Below are 20,891 nucleotides of genomic sequence, written 5' to 3' on the forward strand. Positions count from 1 at the left end.
TCAACTGTAGCTTGAAATGATTTATTCCCAAGATCCTGATGAGGTCTCTGCACCACAATGTCTTTGTCTATGCCACAAAAGGAACGCGTTCCTCAGCCTCCTCCATGGAAATCTCCTACAATCCAGCGACACAGCTGCAAATCTACTCAGGAAAACTTTGTTGTCCATGGATGAAGAAAGTATCAAGAACATAATCCTCATACATTGTGAAAGAAAATGTCTCCTTCCTCTCCTGGAATGGTCAGCGTGCTTCATTCTGATTGTAGTACTCATTCTAGCTTTACTCCCAAAACTGTTTTTCTGAGCAAACTGTATCCAATTCAGCGAAGTATTTGCGCATCCAATCATACACCAGATTATTACATATTAAGTTGTTCAGCTGTGGCAGTATCCATATTTCATAGAGTTCAGATACCCAGAGGCAGTGGATAGCACTTCGCTTCTGTGATTTTTCAGATATATTCCACAAACTTCCAATAATGAATAGGCAGAGATGAATCAAATAATTGTTGTCAAAAAGCAGTGTAATAAATCCAGGTAAACGAAGCGACTTAGACAAGGAAATTCCATAAATCTCATGTTGTACCAGAAGAGTGGAAATTTGCTTGTACTATAAAAATTACTATACAGCATGCATCATCTATGGCAGGTATCAACGTGGAGACTGATTTGGTTGATGACAGGTGGATCTTCCTTGTAGAACATACAGCTCAAATATCACAGCAAATTTGCACAATTTGTTAACTAACGTATGTTGCTGTGGGATAGCCTTCAGGCTTGCAGAGGCGTCCAAACACAGGTTAGCAGCAATAGCTCTAGTGTAGCCAAAGCCCGAAAGAGCAGCAAGAAAATGACTAGAAGTGCTTATAGAAAGCTGTGGCAGTTGAATAAAGATAGTGAGACCAAGTAAGATTACTTGGGGTCTGAAAGGGGAGCTCTAATATGAGACAGGAAGCCAACAAAGGCATAAACTGAGGATAGGATCATGATTAAACAGCAGGAGAAAGACGGGACATAAGTAGTTGTGATTGCAAGAAGAGGAAGGCCAGGCAAGAAAGTTACAATCAAGGGAATTCATTAGAGTTAAAGAGAAGAAGAAATTGAGAAAGAATTTTATTAAACACTGAAAATAAGGAAATAACAAGGTTAAGCAAAACACTATAAGGAGGAGGAAAATAATTCAAACAAAAAAGCACGCAATTTAGTGAAGCTGAAGTTTATAGTTGTGGCCAACCAAAGTATCAGCGAGACGTCAATGAAGAGACAGGGATAAACTGTGACTCTCAAAGTACTACCTTTAAGCATTTGGCAACAAGATCTGAATACTAGACAAATAGACTTAGCCTAGATTTTGAAATGCTTTAAAATTTAACACCGTTGGACGTTATTTTCCAAGGGGTTTACATGTTTACTGTCCAGAAAAATACAGATTAAAGGCTCCAGTGCCACAAACAAAACAAGCAGGTGCTTTATAAGCTCGCCTCAGACAGCACTGCCAGTTTAGCTGAACCTTGGACCTCAGCAAACCCCTGATCCGGGAATCCGCACTGTCTTTCCTGAAAAGACTTTGTCAATGCATGAGCAACCCGACTCAAAGGATTTTTTTTTTTGGCAGCTCTCCCAGCATCAGCATGCCTTGGTTCTGATCCACAGCTTCCCCTATTAATCCAGTTCTGAATTTAACAAACCAAGACAAGCCATAGCACAACAGCTTTGACGCTTATGCAGATGGAATCTGAAAGATCCAACACCTCACCCTTGATCTAGGCCATGACTAGATGGCTTCCCCGAAGGAAAAGGATGTCTTTGGTACCAACACAATGCAAGAGCCTTGTGATATGTGCAAGACAAGCTGCTCTTCCACGATATTTACCTTTCTGCAAGCAGGACAAAGTCCATTCTCATCAGTACGGATACGATGCCAACAGAAACGACAGATTTGGTAGCCACAGGTGCAAGGGAAGAAGTTGATGTCATCAATTTCCAGAGGCTCCATGCAAAGGGGACATTCCACAGGGTCTTCCTTAGCATCAGGGCTGCGAGACATCTTTATATGTTCGCAGAGCAGCAAAAGTTTATAATAACTTAATAGACCGAGAAGGTCAGCACTTGAAGGTCTGAAAGAAAATTACAAAAAATGGTGATTAGTATACTTTTGACAATCTTTCTTTTGCACCTCTTAGTATTCCATTTCTTCACTGCTTTCTTTCTCCCCACACAAATTAGCTACTAACAAGTTATCCCCTAATAAACTTGACTGTCTCTTCGTACTCACAAGTCACACAAGTAATATGGAAGACGGTACTGGTGATGTACCTCCCTGCCTGGAGAGGCAAACACTTCTTTGGCAGTTCACTAGCCTATTGGGTTTCAAACTGTACAGTTGCAAAGCAATGCTTAAGAGCGTACACCATACTTTGCTTCTGAATTCCACTAGCTCCTTTAACTATTGCTTTCTTGAAATCTACAAATTTAAAGTCAAAACCTTTAATGCAGGACTTCATGTTTAAGATTAATTTATTCCTTTGCTCAGAGACTTGGAACAATCAGAGATGTGGAAGAACATTTAGGTCATCCATTCAGACTTTTCAGTCGGGTTGCAGAATTATCAAACAAAAACAAGGAAAGCTTCTTACTCAGGAGGATTTGTTTCTCTGTCCATCTCATTTTTTGATCCAAAGATCGATCTCAGAGATCAGCCTTAGGACTACAGTATTAGCCGAGATTAATCAGGTACACTGCTTTCTACATGGGTCAGAGAACTCTCATGAAGTCATTTATACTTTCCATCAGCATCTAATTCACACCAAAGCCCAAGTATATGCATGTGGTCAAAAAAACCCCCAAGTTTTAACTCAGAGTGCAGGCACAATAAAGTATTTCTGGCTCAGAATCGTGAAGAGAACCGAAATTCAGGTCACCATTTTCTTAACTCATTTCTTGAACTCAGTCATTTATTTCTATACTGTCAGTTTACGAATGCAGCACAAGAATGTTACTCTCAGACTCAAAACAAGGCACACACAACCGTCACTGGCATATTCAATCAGCTTGAGGGTGGGCTTTTTCCCCCCTTTCTGTTTTCATTTAAGTAACACTCTGGATATTTGAAGTTGTACCTAATCTCAGCAAGCTGTCTCAAATCTGCTGCATGAGACATGCATGTAGATGGGACAGAATTAAAGGGCAACAGCAGAATTTTTAAGTGAACCTTTTGGAGACAAAAAAAAAAAACCAAAACAAAACCACACCAAAACAAAAAACCATTAGAAACCCACTGAGAAGCAGTGAAAAAGATGTGACCAGAACTGATAGTTGGATGGTTGTCCTACCTGTAATGAAATACACGACTTCTTTACAAATAAGGGAGCTCAAAAGTTTTTTTTAAAAAAACCCTATAATTCCTTTTACAATTACACATTTCCCAAAACATCGGTCATGCAATTATAATTTAACCACACACACACAATCTGGAGTTCCCTCTACTTTCCCAGAGTGTTTTCTGTTCCATCTCTAACCAAAAACTACCAAATCATGTACTATCCAATCTTTCTCTGGGCTTTTAGGAACAAGTTCACAAACAAATTCTCACATCCACCTACTTGAAGAGTGACATTTACTCCTGTCCTTAGAAGTAAGATGACTGCATGTTTTGAGATCAAACCATTGCTCACAGATTTCTGTACATTGTACCGTTAGCCTTGCATATCTTTGGTTTGATAGTTTAATAACCACAAAAAAAAAAAATCAGTCCCGTTTATGATCTTCCACACTCAAAATCGTACTTCCTTGAATAAAGTCTATCTTGTAAAGCTCAAGAGGTTCCAGCTCAAGTTGGGACCTCCCGCCTTACAGGGACAGGATACATTTAGCATCAGTCTACAGTACTTGTCCCTGTCCTGCACATCTCTTCAGGGACAGAAATTCCTCTGCAAGCAGTCAGGAGAGAATCCTAAAGAGGCACGGCATACACGCACACAACTAAAGCACCATCCAAATACGCAGCAGAGAGTATATAGCTTCGTACAGGAACCATCGCATTGTAGTTGTCTTAATCCATGTTCACCGGCTCATACCAGAAGCCTAGACTATCTGCAATTTTGACTAGTTTGGTAGGGAGTATAGCCTCTAGGAACGAAATGCAGTTCTAGTAAACATCTACCACTGCCTGAGAGATAAAAGCTTCCACTGGATGCTCACATAAAAGTAAGGATGAGAGAACAGAATTTAGATGCGGTAAGCATAATTTCTCTATACCGCATGCACTAGCAGCACCACTGTCCTCTTTCTGACCTTCACAATGATTAAAATCAAAAAGTTAAACTCCTACAATAATACAGCAGCTTTTACTTCATTATCTATGCTTTCATTAGTGCTACATTTACAACCTTTTTGACAGGCTGAAAACCAGGTTCTGGGACCTTACCAGTGTTTTCTACAGAGAACACTAGCAGAATCTGACCTGAAGGAAGGAAAGGATTAGTTTGTTTGGGAGCTTTGTCTTGTTTTTAATAACGCATTCCCACTGGCTGAAGAGTGGGAGGGACTGTTAAAAGGCCACAGCACATTATTTAATTGCTTATTATGCAGATAACACACATTTCTACAGCAATGCTTACACTTCCTGTAAACTTTTCACACTTGTATAGCAGCAAAACCACTAAAATATGAAAGTGACTTTAAACCAAAGCGTGGGCTAAACTGGACGGATTTTGTTCAGTTTAGATTTGGATTTGACTTTGTCACAGATCTCCAAACAACAGGTCAGTAAGCAGATAGTGTATTCCCTTCCACTGTGTACTCATTCCACCACAGGCTCAGCAGCTTTGAGCCTACTGAAACACATCCAAATAAAGCTATACCAGTACTAGCAAAGCTGTAGTTAAAAGCGCAATCTGGAAGAAGCTTCAGCCACCACAGTAAAACCACTGAATTAAAAAGTTACTATTTGGAATCTCCGCAAAGAAATGTCATCAGTTCATGTGAAAAAAGCATGACATATTAGCTAGTGCCTCTGGGATATGCAGACAAGGTCTAACGAAACTGCAACATGATTAACATTTATGAGCTGTTTAAGTTAACACTAAAGAGTTCAGCAGCTGCTAGCAATAATGCCAATAGCTTGCTTCAGTCAGCAAGTGGCCCATTACTTTACAACAAGGAGTAAAGAGCAGCTGTGTGCCATGTTTCTTGGAACTAAGTAAGAGGCAATATTTATTTACTTGGGAAAAAAAACATTCAAGCATCCCATTTAGAGATTCTCCACTGAAGTGTGTCTCCAGTTCAGGAGGGCTTATATACCAGGATCTGTGTCCCAACTCTGCACCAGAACAATGCTTTTTTTTTTTTAAGCCGGAATAACATGCATAGTAAGGCACCATTAATGCATTGTTCATATAGGGCTACCAAGAAACACGAAGTAAGTAGTCAGCTCTAAGGCTATTCCAAGCAATTCAAGATTAACGTCACAGGAAAAGTAACGCAGCTATGGCAAAAAACAAAAGGCAGTATTACATGCTGTGTTTAATCACGAGTATTTGGTCTTTGGGATCAAGTTCAAAGAGACTAAATTAATAGCATCTCAGGAGAAAAGGAGGAAGGTTGTATCACGTGTGTACACGTGCACAGACAGCTAGAATTTGTCCATACACTTCCCAAAACGCCGACAACTGCAGTCAAACAGGGCTCCGACAGATCCACATCCTGTTTACAGGAGACTCTGCCAAAACATTAATGTGCACAGGGATGGAGTGGAGGTGGACAACATCCAGCAGCATCTTTTAGATTTAATGGATTTGTAATAGGTAATAATCAAAATACAGAAATAGACAGTTGTGTGTCTTATCCCTTCCACCATACCAATAAATAAGTTCCTTTTTTTTCCAAACATAGGCAAAATGAAAAAAAGATACTTTTTCATTAACTTTTAAAAGTGCTTACTTAGTGGATTGAACAGCTGTGCCTAATCAGCTTCACTGTACAATTGTTTCTCTTGATGAAATCCTCCAAATTTTGCAGTCGGAAAAAAAAAAAAAAAAAAAAGAGATCCTCCTATTTGAAGGTACTCACCTAAACACAATTTTACTTCTAATATAGCTAGTGATTTCAGTCCATTTAGGATGCAGACTTTGCCATTGCCCTTCCCTTTTTCACTTCAGGTGAGCAAGTTTAGCTTCCAGCAGTTTATCTTCCCTATTTAATTTTAAAAGGGGTCATAAAAAAAGGGGAAAAACAACTACTTTGTTATCCACTCTTTTTCCTCAAGTGCACGAATTTGAGATTTGATGCACACTGCCCCTCATCTCCCCGTAGCAGACACCAGAACATCTCCACTTGCTAGCAGTTCATTTTAGTAAATGCGTCCCTTAAACTTTAAGTCCTCCCCCAGGGAGGGCAGCTAGCTCCAGGGGACACAGACACATTCACCCCCTCACACAATGGGCTGAATCCAGCCTTGCTACTTGCTTTAAAACACTAAAAGCGTTGCAGCCAAAAGTTGTCAAAATCTAGTCATGAAAAACCCAACTAAAGGACTCGCATCCCAGAAAATATCTGGAGACTTCGGGCCTCCTGAAGGTAAAAAATCCAGACATGTGTTAGCTAATGTTTCACTTAAAGTTCAAACATACCTGACACTTGAAGTGAAACAGGTCGGAGTGTATGCACCGAACCTTTAGTAAGGGCTCATTAAACTTACGCAAACAGAAACTCATACTTTTTTTTCATGGCCTTGTATCTTTTGAAACTCATCAGCCCTGAGAAGTCTCAAAAATGTGCTGTGGATGCTGCCTGCATAACGCCACAGGGAAGGCAGCCCCCCTGCCAAAGGATCAGTTCCCTTTCTGCTCTTCACTCTGCGGTGGTCCCACGTACAAGCTGGGGGCAGAAAGGTGAGCAGACTACAAGCAACAGCTGTAATAGGTTACCCCTTCCTTGAACAAGGGGAGCAGCAGCAGTTGTACCAGCGCTGCGCTCTCCTCTCGGCTGGCACAGGGGCACAGTGGCCCAAGGCCCACGCTCAGACCACCTCCTCCTGATAGTGGCTGCTGAAAGGAAACCAACCTTCAACTCCTTGGCCTCCAAACCTAAGAAAGGCTGTCACTTCATTACATTACAGTGACCGCTGGAAGGGTTACATCAAAACCTTTCATGGGCAGGCTGCAGAGAAAAGCCCATTTTTACTTTAAGCACACAGAACTGAGTCGCTGAGGGCCCCACAGGGAACCCATATGGGAGAAAGTTCACATATACATGTCCCAAATCATGAACGGATGGTCTAATCATTAGAACATCTATCTAGACTTGTGTCTTAATTCAGTCATCCACACAATTCGGGAAAGATCTGGGGAACTTCCCCAGGCCACCTCTTTGACATGGCTACCCTCTACTTGCCTGCCATTTTATGGAGTACTACACAAGGAGAGTGATCGCTTTCTCCCACTAGTCCTTCACTCACATAAAAACATAGTGATATTTTACAATCACCTGGTTAACAACACTGATATAAGAGACAGCAGGAGTGCTGAAAACTGGCTACACTTTTTTAAGTTTTATGGTGCTGTTACTGAGAACAAAGACACCTCAGTGGCAAGCAAGCAGGCTCTTGAATTCATCCAAGTTAATTTTCATTTGAGACAGAGGGAAAGTTCACTTCCTACTTCTTTTTCCTGACTGTGCTGAACATTTAAAGCAAACCGTACTACTAATTGCAAAATCATGCCCAGTGATTGCACAGTCCATTTTCTCTCATGTCTTCTCTCTGGAATAATGTTTATTATTCATGCTGTGGTCTGCAGGAACACTTTGATCATGGTACAAGCAACACGTAAGGAAAGTAAGGGGTAGACAAAGTCCTCTATGTTTTGAAATTATGAGCAGGAATCAGGTAGCCATCTCAGTATTTCTGAACACAGCGTTACACTCACTAGGATTATCCCCAAGTTATTTAGCTCAAAGAGGTCAAAACTGAAAGCTCTAGAGCCTCCTCTGCTTTAAGTCTCCCTGCAGGTACTCAAGGAGCTCTGTTGTGCTTTCAGACTTTGAACTCTGCCAGTGTAAGCGGTTGTACTGTGACTTGAACCAATATAGAGATCATGTATGCAGAGAACATGTATGACCATGACACTCGTCTCTCCACCCAAATCACACTACACGTCACCTGGGAGAAGGGAGAAACCTGGGACAAGGCTGTCCTCGGCAAGGGGGGTTGGACCATGCTAATTCAGCAAACATAAAAGGGAAAATAAGTGCCCCTCGGGGGGCGGGGGGGGGAACAAAGAAGAAACAAAAGACGACAACTGTGCCTGGGAAGATTCTTCCCAAGAAAGAAGACTGCACCTGGGAAGATTTTTCCAAGAAACAAGATTATGCCTGGGAAGATTCCCTTTAAGAGACACTGGAACCAGGACCGGTGATCTCTCTGTCTGTCTTTTTCTCTGTCTTTTCACTTTTCTATCCCTCGGTTTCTCTTTTCTCTTAGAGTGGTTAAGTAACGGTTAGAGTTGTTAAGCAACGACCTTAAGTACTGCTTGCCATAAGTTATCCTATACCTGTTGTTAAGTAACACAATGCATACCTCACCATTTGCCATAATTTGTTATATACCTAACCAATTATCGTGGACTTGCTAAGACCTATACTAACCATTTCGGGAAGCTAATAAATGTTTCTATAGGGACCTTGAGATTTATCTCACCTTAGTCTGCGCCGTTGGGAATTTACGAATCTGAAGTCACTTACCCCCGCTCTTTCCTGAGAGTGGGATGTGACACACCTGCTAAATTAAAAGGGAAATACTCATTCTTTATAAACACAGTGTGAGCACAAACCATTTCAAGACAGTTATGTGGAAAAAAAAAAAAGGAGTTATGTATGACAAAAATGCTTTTCTCTCATTTAAATTGAGCCAAGAATTGGTCACTGTAGGCTTACTATTACAGGACTCAGATTTTATGCATAAAGGGCTAAATACTATCAGTGACACATGAATGCCACGTAAGAGATTTAGTCAAATTACTTTCTGACAAATCATGAACAGAATCAAGGTATTACATTTTATTTAGAAAGAAAATAGGCCAAATAATATTCTGACAAATTCATCCACAAGCACACAATTATCCAAGACGACGACACTATCCTAGCATCTCGGTCAACTCATTCAACGAAATTAAAAGCATAATATTGCTCTGTAATTGTCAAAATTAGTTTCCCGCATTCATTCACATTAGAACTTGAATGCCAGTATTCCTTATTCTTTCTTTCTGCATGTCCCCATTTCATTTTTGTACATACAGCACCACTATATATAGACACGATACGCTGAAACCACTTGAATAACGAATTAGAAGTGGGCTATACAATTATTATTTCAAATATTTTAAAAGCCTATGTCACAGACTGTGGCCATCTAATATTGGTATGCATATTCCAGCATGATTATTTCCAGCTCCTCAGGACACAAGCAGGAGATGCTCAAGCAACAGGTAAAACAAAATAGCCGCACCTATACGTATTTGTATACAGCAAATTATGTATCACAGATTGTTGTCAAAGAATGTTACAGAGATCACAAACATATCATGCAAAAAAAAAATCTGTCAAAAAATAGATCCATCAGCTCCTGTTAAACATGAAATATGTTCCATCTGAACTATTCCCATTTCCCTAAATCTCTCATTACTGGGAAAAAGGGTGCTAGTCCGTTTCTTGTACTTTTTCTTCAGAGCTTCTGCTACCAGTCACTGTCAGAATGAGGATCTAGATAGATCAGCTTGCCAATCATGCAGCAACCACAGGCAGCTATTAAACAGGCTGTTTGGGGAATGGAGAGTCTTTATTCTGCTCACGCAGCACCCTAGCACAAAACACTCATTCTGCAGTCGGGGTACCTACACATCAGAGTGCCATAGTTCAATTTTTCCATAACGTCGTGTCCTACTTAGTCTTTAGTAAGGTGATACACACTCACACACACACACACACACTTGTCCTCCTTGAAAACTTGTAAAGCATTACTAGCACTGGAAAACTCCTTTCTGCATCCTAGTATATCACTTTTCTCTGTGTTTCAGGACTAGCATATTCATTATATTGTAGAAGACTCGCGTTGTAGCACAGAAGCACTATCAGACAGTTGGAACAGTACATGGGAAAAACATAGTGTTTTGTAAAAGACAGGCAACTTAGAAATTAAAACATTTGTTAATCCATATACGTGCAGTAATTTGTGATATGACAACATTTAATTGCAAAGGTAGTCACTAACGTAATAAAAAGCATTCAGCACCAGTGCAGAGTACCCCAGCAGACTGAGGTTTTTTTGTTATCATAATGGGCTAATGCTGTTCAGCCACTCAAACTCCCTACAGCAAGGCAGAGAGGCCGGGCGAGCAATGGCAGCTCAACCTCACTGACCTGCGCCTCCATCTGTTTCACAGAAGTTTCCAACATCCAGTTTTTGTAGTGCTTTTACCTCTGCAGATCAAAAACTCTAGACACAGACGTTTCACTGGTGCTAATGTGAGTAAATCTGGGGATACTGGCTGGAAGAGCTTTAAGTTTCAACTTACCTTGTGTTACAGCCCCTTCAACTGCAATGGTGCAACTGAAGCAGCTCACTTCACTATGATTTTCTTAACCTTCTGCTGCTTTTTACTCATCATGTTATGAATTAAAATCACAAGTTTTAAGACTAACTGCAATTTAAAAATCAATTTAAACTGAGGGGAAGGTTAAGTTTTCAACTACAAAGTAGATTTTTTTTTCTATTGATAACTACTGTATACATTGACCTACAACTAAACAAAGCTTTTTTTTTTCCCCAAACTAACTGAGCAGAAAGGCTGCATTACCTACACTTAAGCTGTTACTGTTTCAGTATGTAATGTGTTCCTCTGATTTTTGAAGGTTTGTTTCTTAATCCAATATCACTAGTGCATTTAATAACTTCTTTTAAAAAAAATCTACATGGAGTTTTTAAACTAGCAAAGTGTACAAAAGTCATATCAAACTCTGCTTGTAATGTAAGACAGTATGTTCACAGAACTTGAAACCAATTAACTTATCTAAAAGTAGCAATGTTAACAGTAGGTTATATCCCCAAATCCTTCAAGATTTCAGAACTAGTATAGCACATCCTCATTTTCCTTTCCTGAGGTTAAAAAAAGAAAAAAGCTTTTTCACCTTAAGAGAATTGGTTCCTTCAGTAAAAGTGAACACATCATTGAACTAGTAAATTAAAGTGACATGGCCTGACTGTGCCTATAAGAAAAGTTGGTACTGCAGGTAAACAGATTTCAGTTCTTTAGCTAGTGAACTCCACTAGTATAATTAATGCTAGAACTCAATACGTATTAATCAATGAGTGTTCATTATATATGTTGACTACTAGAGGAAATGCTAGTTTAAGTGACAGAGATCACTAAGTAGACAACTTACATTATAACACTTGTCAAACTGATTTTGATGGGGGGGTTAAGCAAACAAACTTATTTTAAAGGACGTGATCTACAGACAAATTTAAAACTTTAAAAAAATCCAACGAAAAGCCACCAAACACACTGCTCAAGTCACCGTATCAATGCTACCCTTTCCCTCTGCTCAGCAGTTCAGGCTGTTCTCCTCCCGTGAAGCAGCTCAGCTCTCCGCCTGTCTCCTAGGCAGCCCTCTCTCAGTCTTCCACTTTTCATCAGTCTCCCCGGTGGCATTCAGCCTATTCACATTTTCCTAGGATGCCTTCATCCAAAAGAAGAGAAAACCAGCATTTGCGCCAGGCTTCCGGCTACTGGAGTTTTTATCAGTCTGTTTCTTTCTGCACTGAAGAAGAGCGGTAAGAACTTGCCATTCTGTAATGAAAACTTCTTGTGTTCGCTTGCATTAGATTGCATACTTAATAATGACCAGTATTCCCAGATCCAATTATAAAGAAAAGCTCAGCTCTGGAGAGCTTCACAGCCTTTAAAGACAGACGACCCAGAAATTCTCACACACACAGAAAAAAAAAATCACCCACTTGAGGCTGCAAGACTGTATTTGAATATACCCTGGTTTGCAACATCCTGCCAGCATCCATAATTTTCTGGATAATTTACCAAAAGGACCTATTTTTTTATCTGCTGCTTCAGCTGCATTAGTTCACATTCACTTAATATTACAACTGGTCTGATCTGAAAGGATGCCTGAAGAACAAGAACCATACCACCACTAAAGTACAATCTAGCACAGAGCACCATCAATGCAGTATGCTCAAAAAGAAGCATATACAATTTAAAAAAAAAAAAAAAAACTTGCATTGAAGGACAGCTCAGCTTTTACATTAAAAAAAACCTCTCATTTGCATTTTCATGGTGCAGCACTACAAGAGACCACTGCAGCATCATTAGAAGTTCCAGCCTGCCTGTCCAGATATACTCAGTAATTACAACAGTGCAAAAAACTTGTAACCAGTTTTCTTATTTCTGGATTTTAATGTTATCCAAATGAAGGAAAGAAAATATTCAGCTAAACCTCCTGCAAACAGATCTCCAGAGTCCTTTATCACCTATTAGATAAATACCTTCTTCTATAGGAAAAAGATTGTGTTACTTGCTCCTGAAAAAGCAGTTACAGAAACTGTATCTTCCACGGAAAGCCTAACTAAGGAAAACACCGTCTGAGCTAAGGTATACTACACATGAAATTTTCTCTTTGGATTTTTGTTGTTGTTAAGTTTTTGTTTTGGTTTGGGGTTTTTTGGATTGTTGTTTGTTTGGTTTTTGTGAGTTTTTTTTGGTTTTTTGTTTGTTTATTTTTGGTGTGTGTGTGTTTGGGGTTTTTTTGGTTTTGTTTTTTTTTTGTTTTTTTTTTTTTTTTTTTTTTAAAGGAAAATGACTGTATTCAAGGATCTCCAGTTGCTAAAAATGCAGCGCTATCTTTTGCTCTTAGAGAAATAGTACCTAGTAGTTAAAACACACACTTCTGAAAGTATTTTGGGAATAATACTAAAAGTTAATGCTGGGGAAGAAGGGGCACCGAAAAAGGGGTTAAAAGTTGATTGCAATAGAGAGATACGTATTCTTATTTGTAGCAACATGCAATATAGAGAGACACACATATTCCTTTAAAGCATTAGAATTCCCAAAATTACTTGTAGAAAACTAAGCATAAAATGGAAGACTGGATGATCACAAGTTGAGGCTTCTTGTCTCTACCTGCTAAGTATCTCAAGAACCTTCCAAATTCCTCGACTCTTCCTTACGAACTGCTGAAAAAATGTCACAGCAATATTAAGTGATAACAAAACAGAAGAATGTATCAGCAACATATTAGTACAGTTAAAAAAACCCAAACGTACATAACACACAGGGCAAGTAGTAAATTTTCTGTTTATACAGAAGCAGGGGGAACTGAGCACCTCACCTGCCATGCCCCCAGCTGAGAGCCCCTTTGAACATTGTTCTTAATTCCAGAGATTGCTCAAGATGCTTCTCTTGAACAGAAAAGTTTAAGTGAATGTACTAAGTAACCCTTTTTCAGTGTTACCGAGACATGAACATAACTGAGAATTATTCACTCTGAAGCTTAATAACACAGTTGAATACCCTTCATACCTAGGGAATGGGAGATCCGGCCAGAGCTAGCAACAACCCCTCAGTTCCGTTCGGTAGCATGCTCGAAATTATGAAAGTATAAAATAAGATACCAGAAAAATCTGAGAGAGAACACACTTTAAATAATTCTCATCAAATCCCTTTATGTAGATGTTTAAAGTTTGTTTAAAACAACCTTTGGAAAATGGATGATAAACTACTTAATGTTGATTTGTTTTCTCCACACCTTCTCAATTAAGGTATATTTATTCTAGGCTTCAGCTCCTGCAGTTGTTCAACATTTTCAAAAGAAAACAAAAGGATAACTTGACCTTTAAGTACTACAGAATGACAGACCTATTATGCGCTTTTCAAGTTTTTAAACAGCAAACATGAACATCATATCAGCCTAATTATTGTTTTCTTAGCAACGACGTTATTAGGACTCCCATGTTTTTCCACAATCCATGGAAGAATAAAGACTTTTTAGTTGGGACGGAGGGGCAAGCAAGAAGCACCGAAACAAGTCTAAGACTGAGAAATCTGCATAGAGAAAGCCTTATACAGCTCATCTATAGGTTCTGGATGAGCAGTCATTCCAGCTTGAGTGCTTCTGCTAATCAAGTAATAATGCAAAGCATTGAGCTCAGAAGAATAAAAACTCTTTGTCAAAGTCCATGCACTCTTCAGTACCCACAACTCTATCTCGAAACTCACTGGCAGCTGATGCCAGAGATTAGAGGACTGGCATGAAGTATGCTGTGTGACACACTGATTAACAAATCAACTGCCACATACAGCACTAAACTGAACACGTCTGCTTATTCTTTTACAAGTAAAACACAGACCGCTTCTTCATCACTTCCCTAGTCAGAAACTGTGAAGGATATGTATCAGTGCCTCCCCTCAGTTCCAATAGTAGCTTGTACTAGTTAAGCCTAACCTTAACTCATGAAAAAAAAATCCCAACCAAGTCACTAATTCTTCACTCTAGAATTACATGAATGCTCTACAAAAAATCTCAATAACACTCAAATCATAGAACAGTTTGGGTTGGAAGGGACCTCTAAAGGTCATCCAGTCCAACCTCCCCTGCAATAAGCAGGGACATCTTCAACTACATCAGGTTGCTCAGAGTCCCATCCAACCTGACATTGAATGGTTCCACAGATGGAGCACCTACCAACTCCCTGGGCAACCTGCTCTCCAGTGTTTCATCACCCACATCATAAAAAATTTCTTCCTTCTATCTAGTCTAAACCTTCCCTCTTTTAGTTTAAAGCCATTACCCCTTGTCCTATTGCAACAGGCCCTGCTAAAAATTTTGTCCCCATCTTTCTTATAAGCCCCCTTTGCATACTGAAAGGGCGCAATAATGTCTCCCCGTAGCCTTCTCTTCTCCAGGCTAAATAACCCCAACTCTCTCAGCCTCTTCTCACAGGAGAGGTACTCCAGCCCTTTGATCATTTTTGTTGCCCCACTCCAACAGGTCCACGTCTTGCCCGTGCTGAGGGGTACAGAGCTGGACACAGTACTCCAGGTGGGGTCTCACCAGAGCAGAGTACAGGGGTAGAATCACCTCCCTCGACCTGCTGGCCATGCTTCTTTTGATGCGGCCAAGGATACATTTGGCCTTCTGGGATGCAAGCGCACATTGCTGGCTCATGTCCCTCTTTTCATCCATCAGTACCCCCAAGTCCTTCTTGGCAGGGCTGCTCTCATTCCCTTCATCCTCCAGCCTGTACTGATAATGGGGGTTACACCACCAACCCAGGTGCAGGACCCTGCACTTGGCCTTGTTGAACCTCATGAGGTTCACATGGGCCCACTTCTCAAGCCTGTCTGGGTCCTTCTGGATGGCATCCCATCCCTCAGGTGTGTCAACCGCACCACTCAGCTTGGTGTCATCTGCAAATTTGATGAGGGTGTACTTGATCCCACTATGTCATTGATGAAGATATTAAGCAGTACCGGTCCCAAATCTTCTGATTCTTCAGGCTGTAGCTTTATTCCTGACAATTCAAAATGTCCTATTAGGTCCCACGAATCAATGAAGCCTTCACAGGAGTTATTCAAATAAGAACTATGATAACCAGAATAGTCTGAATGGTACAGATTCAGTATCAGCAGGAAGCACGCCTCGCTCCTGAAAGTTTCTACAGACCTTAAAAGAAAAAAAAAAATAGTAAAGGAAAATCAGCCCAACGTTGGGCTAAATGCTAAATATAAGAAAAATCTGTATTCTTTTTAAGAAGTCAGAAAATGATGCGGACAGAATTACAGATACCTAGAGAGCTAGCAGGAACCACACTTCTCTCTTCTCAAGGCAGAAGTTTCCACACCTAGGTCGGCCCTACGAGCAGGAACCTCAGCAGGTGACTACTAACTAAACCTCTTGGCTTTAACTGAAGACAACAGCAGGAGAGTAAGAAAGAAGCAATTATATGATCAAAACCCAACTGCTAATCACCACACAAGCCATTCTTGAAAAGGTCAGAAGTGGAACAGCGACAGTAAAAGTTAAATTTTAAAACTGTTAAATTACTTTATATTTCTGGATTCAAGAGGTATGCTGTACAAGCAATAGCAGAGCTGCTGCCATTCCTCTGGATAGTGGAGAATGCAAGGAAAACTGCTGGAGCAGTAAACAGCTTCTGAGAGAGTTTGTTGTTTACTCTTATCAGCTTTTTTTGCATTACGCCATTTAAAATATTTCAAAGTCTGAATCAAATACTTTGCCTTTTAATAACTCTGGTTACACTTGGTCAAACCAAGATGAATATCTTTTTTTTTTTAATCAGGTAACTCAGCAGTTATTTCTATTCAAGTATGCCACTTTTTCTGACTATACTATGGTCTAGATCTCACTTGTACATAGCAGGTATAATGCAGACAACTGCAATACATGACAACGTGAATTCTCAAATTTCTGATGTGAAAATAAGCCATCACATTTTGTCCAGTCATTTCTTGAAATGGGGCTTGGGGGGGTGAGAGGGGGAAAAAAAAAAAAAAAGATCAAACAGATACCCTGGTTCAAAGTGTTCCTGACTCAGCACAGGAAGAACAAAGCCAGAATTTTCTCTTTAGGCGCATCAAGCCAAAGTTAATGAAGTTGCATTTTGAATTTTCAAGGAAAACATGCAGTTTGGGAAAGACAGTGACAACTAGCAACCAGTCACAGAACACTGACACGCAAATTGCTATTCCCAGTCACTAAATATATAAAACATATTGAATATATTAAGCAGTAGTCTAGAACTGGGATTTCTTGTCTCCATTTATTAGAATACAATTTTAAAAGCCCAAATGTGTTAGTATACATGGCCTGAAAAATTGGCAAAAGAGTTCTGCCCTCAATACCTCCACACTCAGTCTTTGCCTGATTATTTTTTTCAATACAAGTTCTACTTGCTACAAATAAGGTGTATAAATTCATGAAATCAAACATAATTAATGTTTGATCAGACAATTTTGAATCAAATTTCAGTGGGGTAAAGGATAAATCTTTTCACAAATATTTTAGGCAGAAGAACTATAAATTCTAGTCTGAATTTATTTTTAAAGCCATTTTGCTTAGAGTGACTGGGTTTGTCTCTTCAAGTTTAGTTTAGAAGTTATTTGCAGGTTTACTTTCACAGAGTCTGGTCAGTCGTACATGTTGATCAGGCAGCTTGGGAGGAGCACAGTTCTTACCTGCCGAGCCTGTACTTCAAAACTTTTGCTAAGGAGTTTACACAGATGCTTTAACCAGTAGCTACAGTAGCAGATTTTTAAGAATAGGAGCTGACAGCAAAAATGTTTTAGAAGGGACTTTGCACGCTTGTTGTTTACTGAAAGGAAATGTTGTGCTTAGAAAAGAATTAAGATATTTCAGAGAAAATAAGACTGAATTTCTTTGCCTGCCATTGGATTTACAGAATCAGAGGTACACTGGTACTTTCAGTACTACACATTATTTCAGCTTCCAGCCAGATATTAACCATCCAAAGAAGCAGCCATTCATAAACAGAAACACATCAGATTCTCCAGGTGTGAACAAATACTGCAAAGCTTGCAGCAATCAAGTCCAATGACAATGCTAGTTGAAGCTAGAGTTAGCAGGCAATGAAAACAAAAATCGAAAAAATATCCAACTGTTCATGGAGAGATAAGTCACCCCTCATAAATTTTTTTGCGGAAGAAAGTCACAGATCACATGGATCAGAACAATTTTGTTTTCTCCTTAAATTTCAAAAAGGCTTTCAATAGGGTTCTGCTAAACTCTCTAAAAAACTAAGCTGACATCAGAAGCGTCTGCCCTCTCATGGATTAAGAATTTATTTTAAAAGCTTGGAAACAAAAGAAGGAACAATGGAAGTCAACCATGGGAGCTCCATGCGATTCTCTGATATCACAGACATAAGTCATTCTATTTATTAGTGATCTGAAAAAGAAAGTGAGGAGGAAGTAGACAAGTTACTACACCAAAGGACTTGCCATTTAAGACTAGCACAGAAATCTGAAGGGTCTCATGAAATTGAAGAGTGATAAAGTATCATGAAATAAATTGTTGCTAAATGTCAAATGATGCAACCAAGGAAAAATTACTCCTAAATGAGCACAGCGATGCGCTAATCTAACCAGTAATTTTAAGGAACAAGCTCTTGGAGCTCTCCTAAGTATCTCCTGTAACATCAGCTCAGTAATCACAGTCAAAAGCCAAACTAAATACAAGGAATTATTAGGAAAAGAGCACCAAACAATGTCCCTGTAGAAGTTTACAGTGCACCTACACCCTGTACTCAGAACAACTCTGCTCTCCTCTCCCCACATGCAGAAAGAATTAGAAGGTACAGAAGGAGTAACAAAAATTACCAAACGTGTCACTGACCCACTGGAATAAGGGTACTGTGGGTACACAAGTAGAGTGGAAGAAATCAACAGAGAATACGTATATATTCACCTTTATATCTCTTACATTTATATATATACAAAAACACTGTGGCTGGTTAAACCGTGAAACTCCTTGCTATCGAAGGTTGCAGATGACAGAATTTAAATGGTTTAAAAATAATCAGACAAGGTGACTAGTGTGGAAGATGCAGTGTGAAGTGAGTAAACAGAAAATATACTGCCAAGGAAGCAGTCAGGCTAGACACTTCCTGGGCTGGAGAAGTCCACAGACTTAGGGACTGCTATCAGAAAGCATCTTAGGAAGTATCAGTATGTTCACTCTGATCTGACAGTCTTCCCTAGAGCATCTGCTGCTAGCCACTAACCACAACAAAATACTAGGCTAGATAATTTCATTCTGATCCAGTGCAGCAGTTCTTGCACATGGTATTGGTCTAATTTGTTACGAAGTTCCACACCCTTAGAAACATAAAAGGACAGGGAAAAGAAACAATAATACATATCACTGAGTTTGAGTGGGTTTGGACACTGGATTTCTTCCACATCTTTTTATTATTTCCTATCCCTAGAGCCGACTTCAACATTTTTATAAACACACTTTCACAACTACAACTTGGTTGAGCAATTAGAAGCATGAACAGTTATCTACCTAGCACCTGGTACACACAAGAAAGTGAAGGAAATGCACCACACAAAAAAGACAGTGCAAGTATGAAGACTTCATGTTTGAATTAAATCAAGAAAAGTTCTCCCTCCGTAACTTCATTAGAATTCCTGAAGCTGGTTACCAGCAGTTAGTCAGGCAACAGATACACACATCGTGAACTTTCTCAGCTCTTTGCAGAAGTGCATCAGGAAACTATGTTGAACTGGTGAGAAATATTCCCCAATTTTGATCAACAAAAATTATCAGAAGCTAATTTAGTGTTACACATCTCTGCATCTTAGAGGTAACTATGCATATACTTCATGAGCAGATTCACAGCTGCACCATTTTAATTTTCACACTATAGGTACTACTTGAAGTTCCCAGAATTCATTGCTGCCTAGTGACGCTTTCAGCTACAAGTCTTTAAAGGCATCACGAGCAAATCTACAGCGAAAAGTATTTCTGTGTCCAGTGATACCAGCTGGTGGATGGATGGAGAAACATTTAGTCATAGCACTGAGATACTGTCTGTAAGTAGGCTTTTCTAGACTCTCGTAACAAAACTGAGGAAGACTTAGATCGATTTCATCTACTTGTAGAGCTGTTTCTGTAGTACCGCTTGAACAACCTACACGCACACACACAAGAAAAGCCATAACCCAGGTCCAAAGCTTCAGCATTCACAGAAGAGACTAACTTACCTACTGCAAATATCACTTGGAACAAGCTGTTTGCAAACACGCTATTTTTGGTTTGTTTACTTGTTATTATAAATAAAACTTAGTTTCTTGACACAGTAATATCTCAAATAACCACATCCAAGCACCTCAGACCTCCTAATATACTACAACTTAATACACAGTTGTAGTGGCAGCCACAACTGAAATCTTAACCATTTGAAGAAAAAAGAAGGAATACATCCACAGTCAGTAGACTTCAGGGCCTCACAAATGCCTGGTGAGAAGGACTCTCTTCTGATGTTTTTCACACTGGTGCTGTTGCTTCTCTTTAGCAAATGGCTTTCAATAGCAGAGAGAGCACAGTTTTAATCTAAAGAGTGACTGAAGTAAATTCTGGAAAAGAGCAGCATCAAAATACACAGAGCTCAGAGCTGCAAAGACTTACAGGTACTAGGAACACGCACATGGGAAATGTGAAGGGAAAAACAGTTTGAGCAGCCTCCAGGAGGGTCCCTGTTTATCACCTGGTAGCAAGCCTTATCACATCAAGACTCCCACTAGGTGGAGAAAGATCATCCTCAAACATTTTCTGCTTATATCCTCTCAGCTGGACAATATAATCAGGAGTTCAAATCCTCCCATTTTCACTTTGCCTTGAATAAGGTTTCTGGGAAGAAAATTAATCAATTATATATTTTTTCAGATTGAGAGTTCAAGCCCACTTCTGCCAATAATTTAGGGCTGGACTTTACAGTAATGCTATACTTAGAAATAAACTGCAGGCAAGCTACAAGAGCCTGTACCCCAGTGATCCCTCTGGTTCACTGTCAGAGTAAGCTTGTCCTCACTGTATTCAGCCCTCATAGGTATAAACAGAGAAAGCAGGCTGCCATGGATTAAAACAGACTACCCAAACCTTTAGGATCCAAAGCGCAGGGAAGACTCCATGATGGACCAAAACGCCACAGAAAAGACTTTATAGGAGTTCTGCTGTAATGGGAAGAATGGCAGAAGCACAGAGTAGATCCTCGAACCAGCATCAGTAGGCACAGTTATCACATGCAACTTGAGCAGGTTCAGAGAAAGCACGTATCTCTCCAG

At 39.7% G+C, this 20,891-nt stretch overlaps 1 protein-coding gene across 8 annotated transcripts in view; it reads right to left on the reverse strand.

Moving 5' to 3' along the window:
* The window catches only part of CNOT4 (CCR4-NOT transcription complex subunit 4), an 86,467-nt gene that overhangs the window by 45,056 nt on the left and 20,520 nt on the right, over nucleotides 1-20,891 (reverse strand). For all 8 annotated transcript variants that reach the window (XM_054194839.1, XM_054194812.1, XM_054194793.1 and 5 more), the window contains exon 2: nucleotides 1,874-2,117. In XM_054194839.1, the coding sequence (XP_054050814.1) occupies nucleotides 1,874-2,047 (174 nt within the window). In that variant the 5' untranslated portion in view covers nucleotides 2,048-2,117. The remainder of the gene's footprint in view (nucleotides 1-1,873; nucleotides 2,118-20,891) is intronic.

This window comes from Rissa tridactyla, chromosome 1 (genome assembly GCF_028500815.1).
Source record: "Rissa tridactyla isolate bRisTri1 chromosome 1, bRisTri1.patW.cur.20221130, whole genome shotgun sequence".
Classification (NCBI taxonomy): domain Eukaryota; kingdom Metazoa; phylum Chordata; class Aves; order Charadriiformes; family Laridae; genus Rissa; species Rissa tridactyla.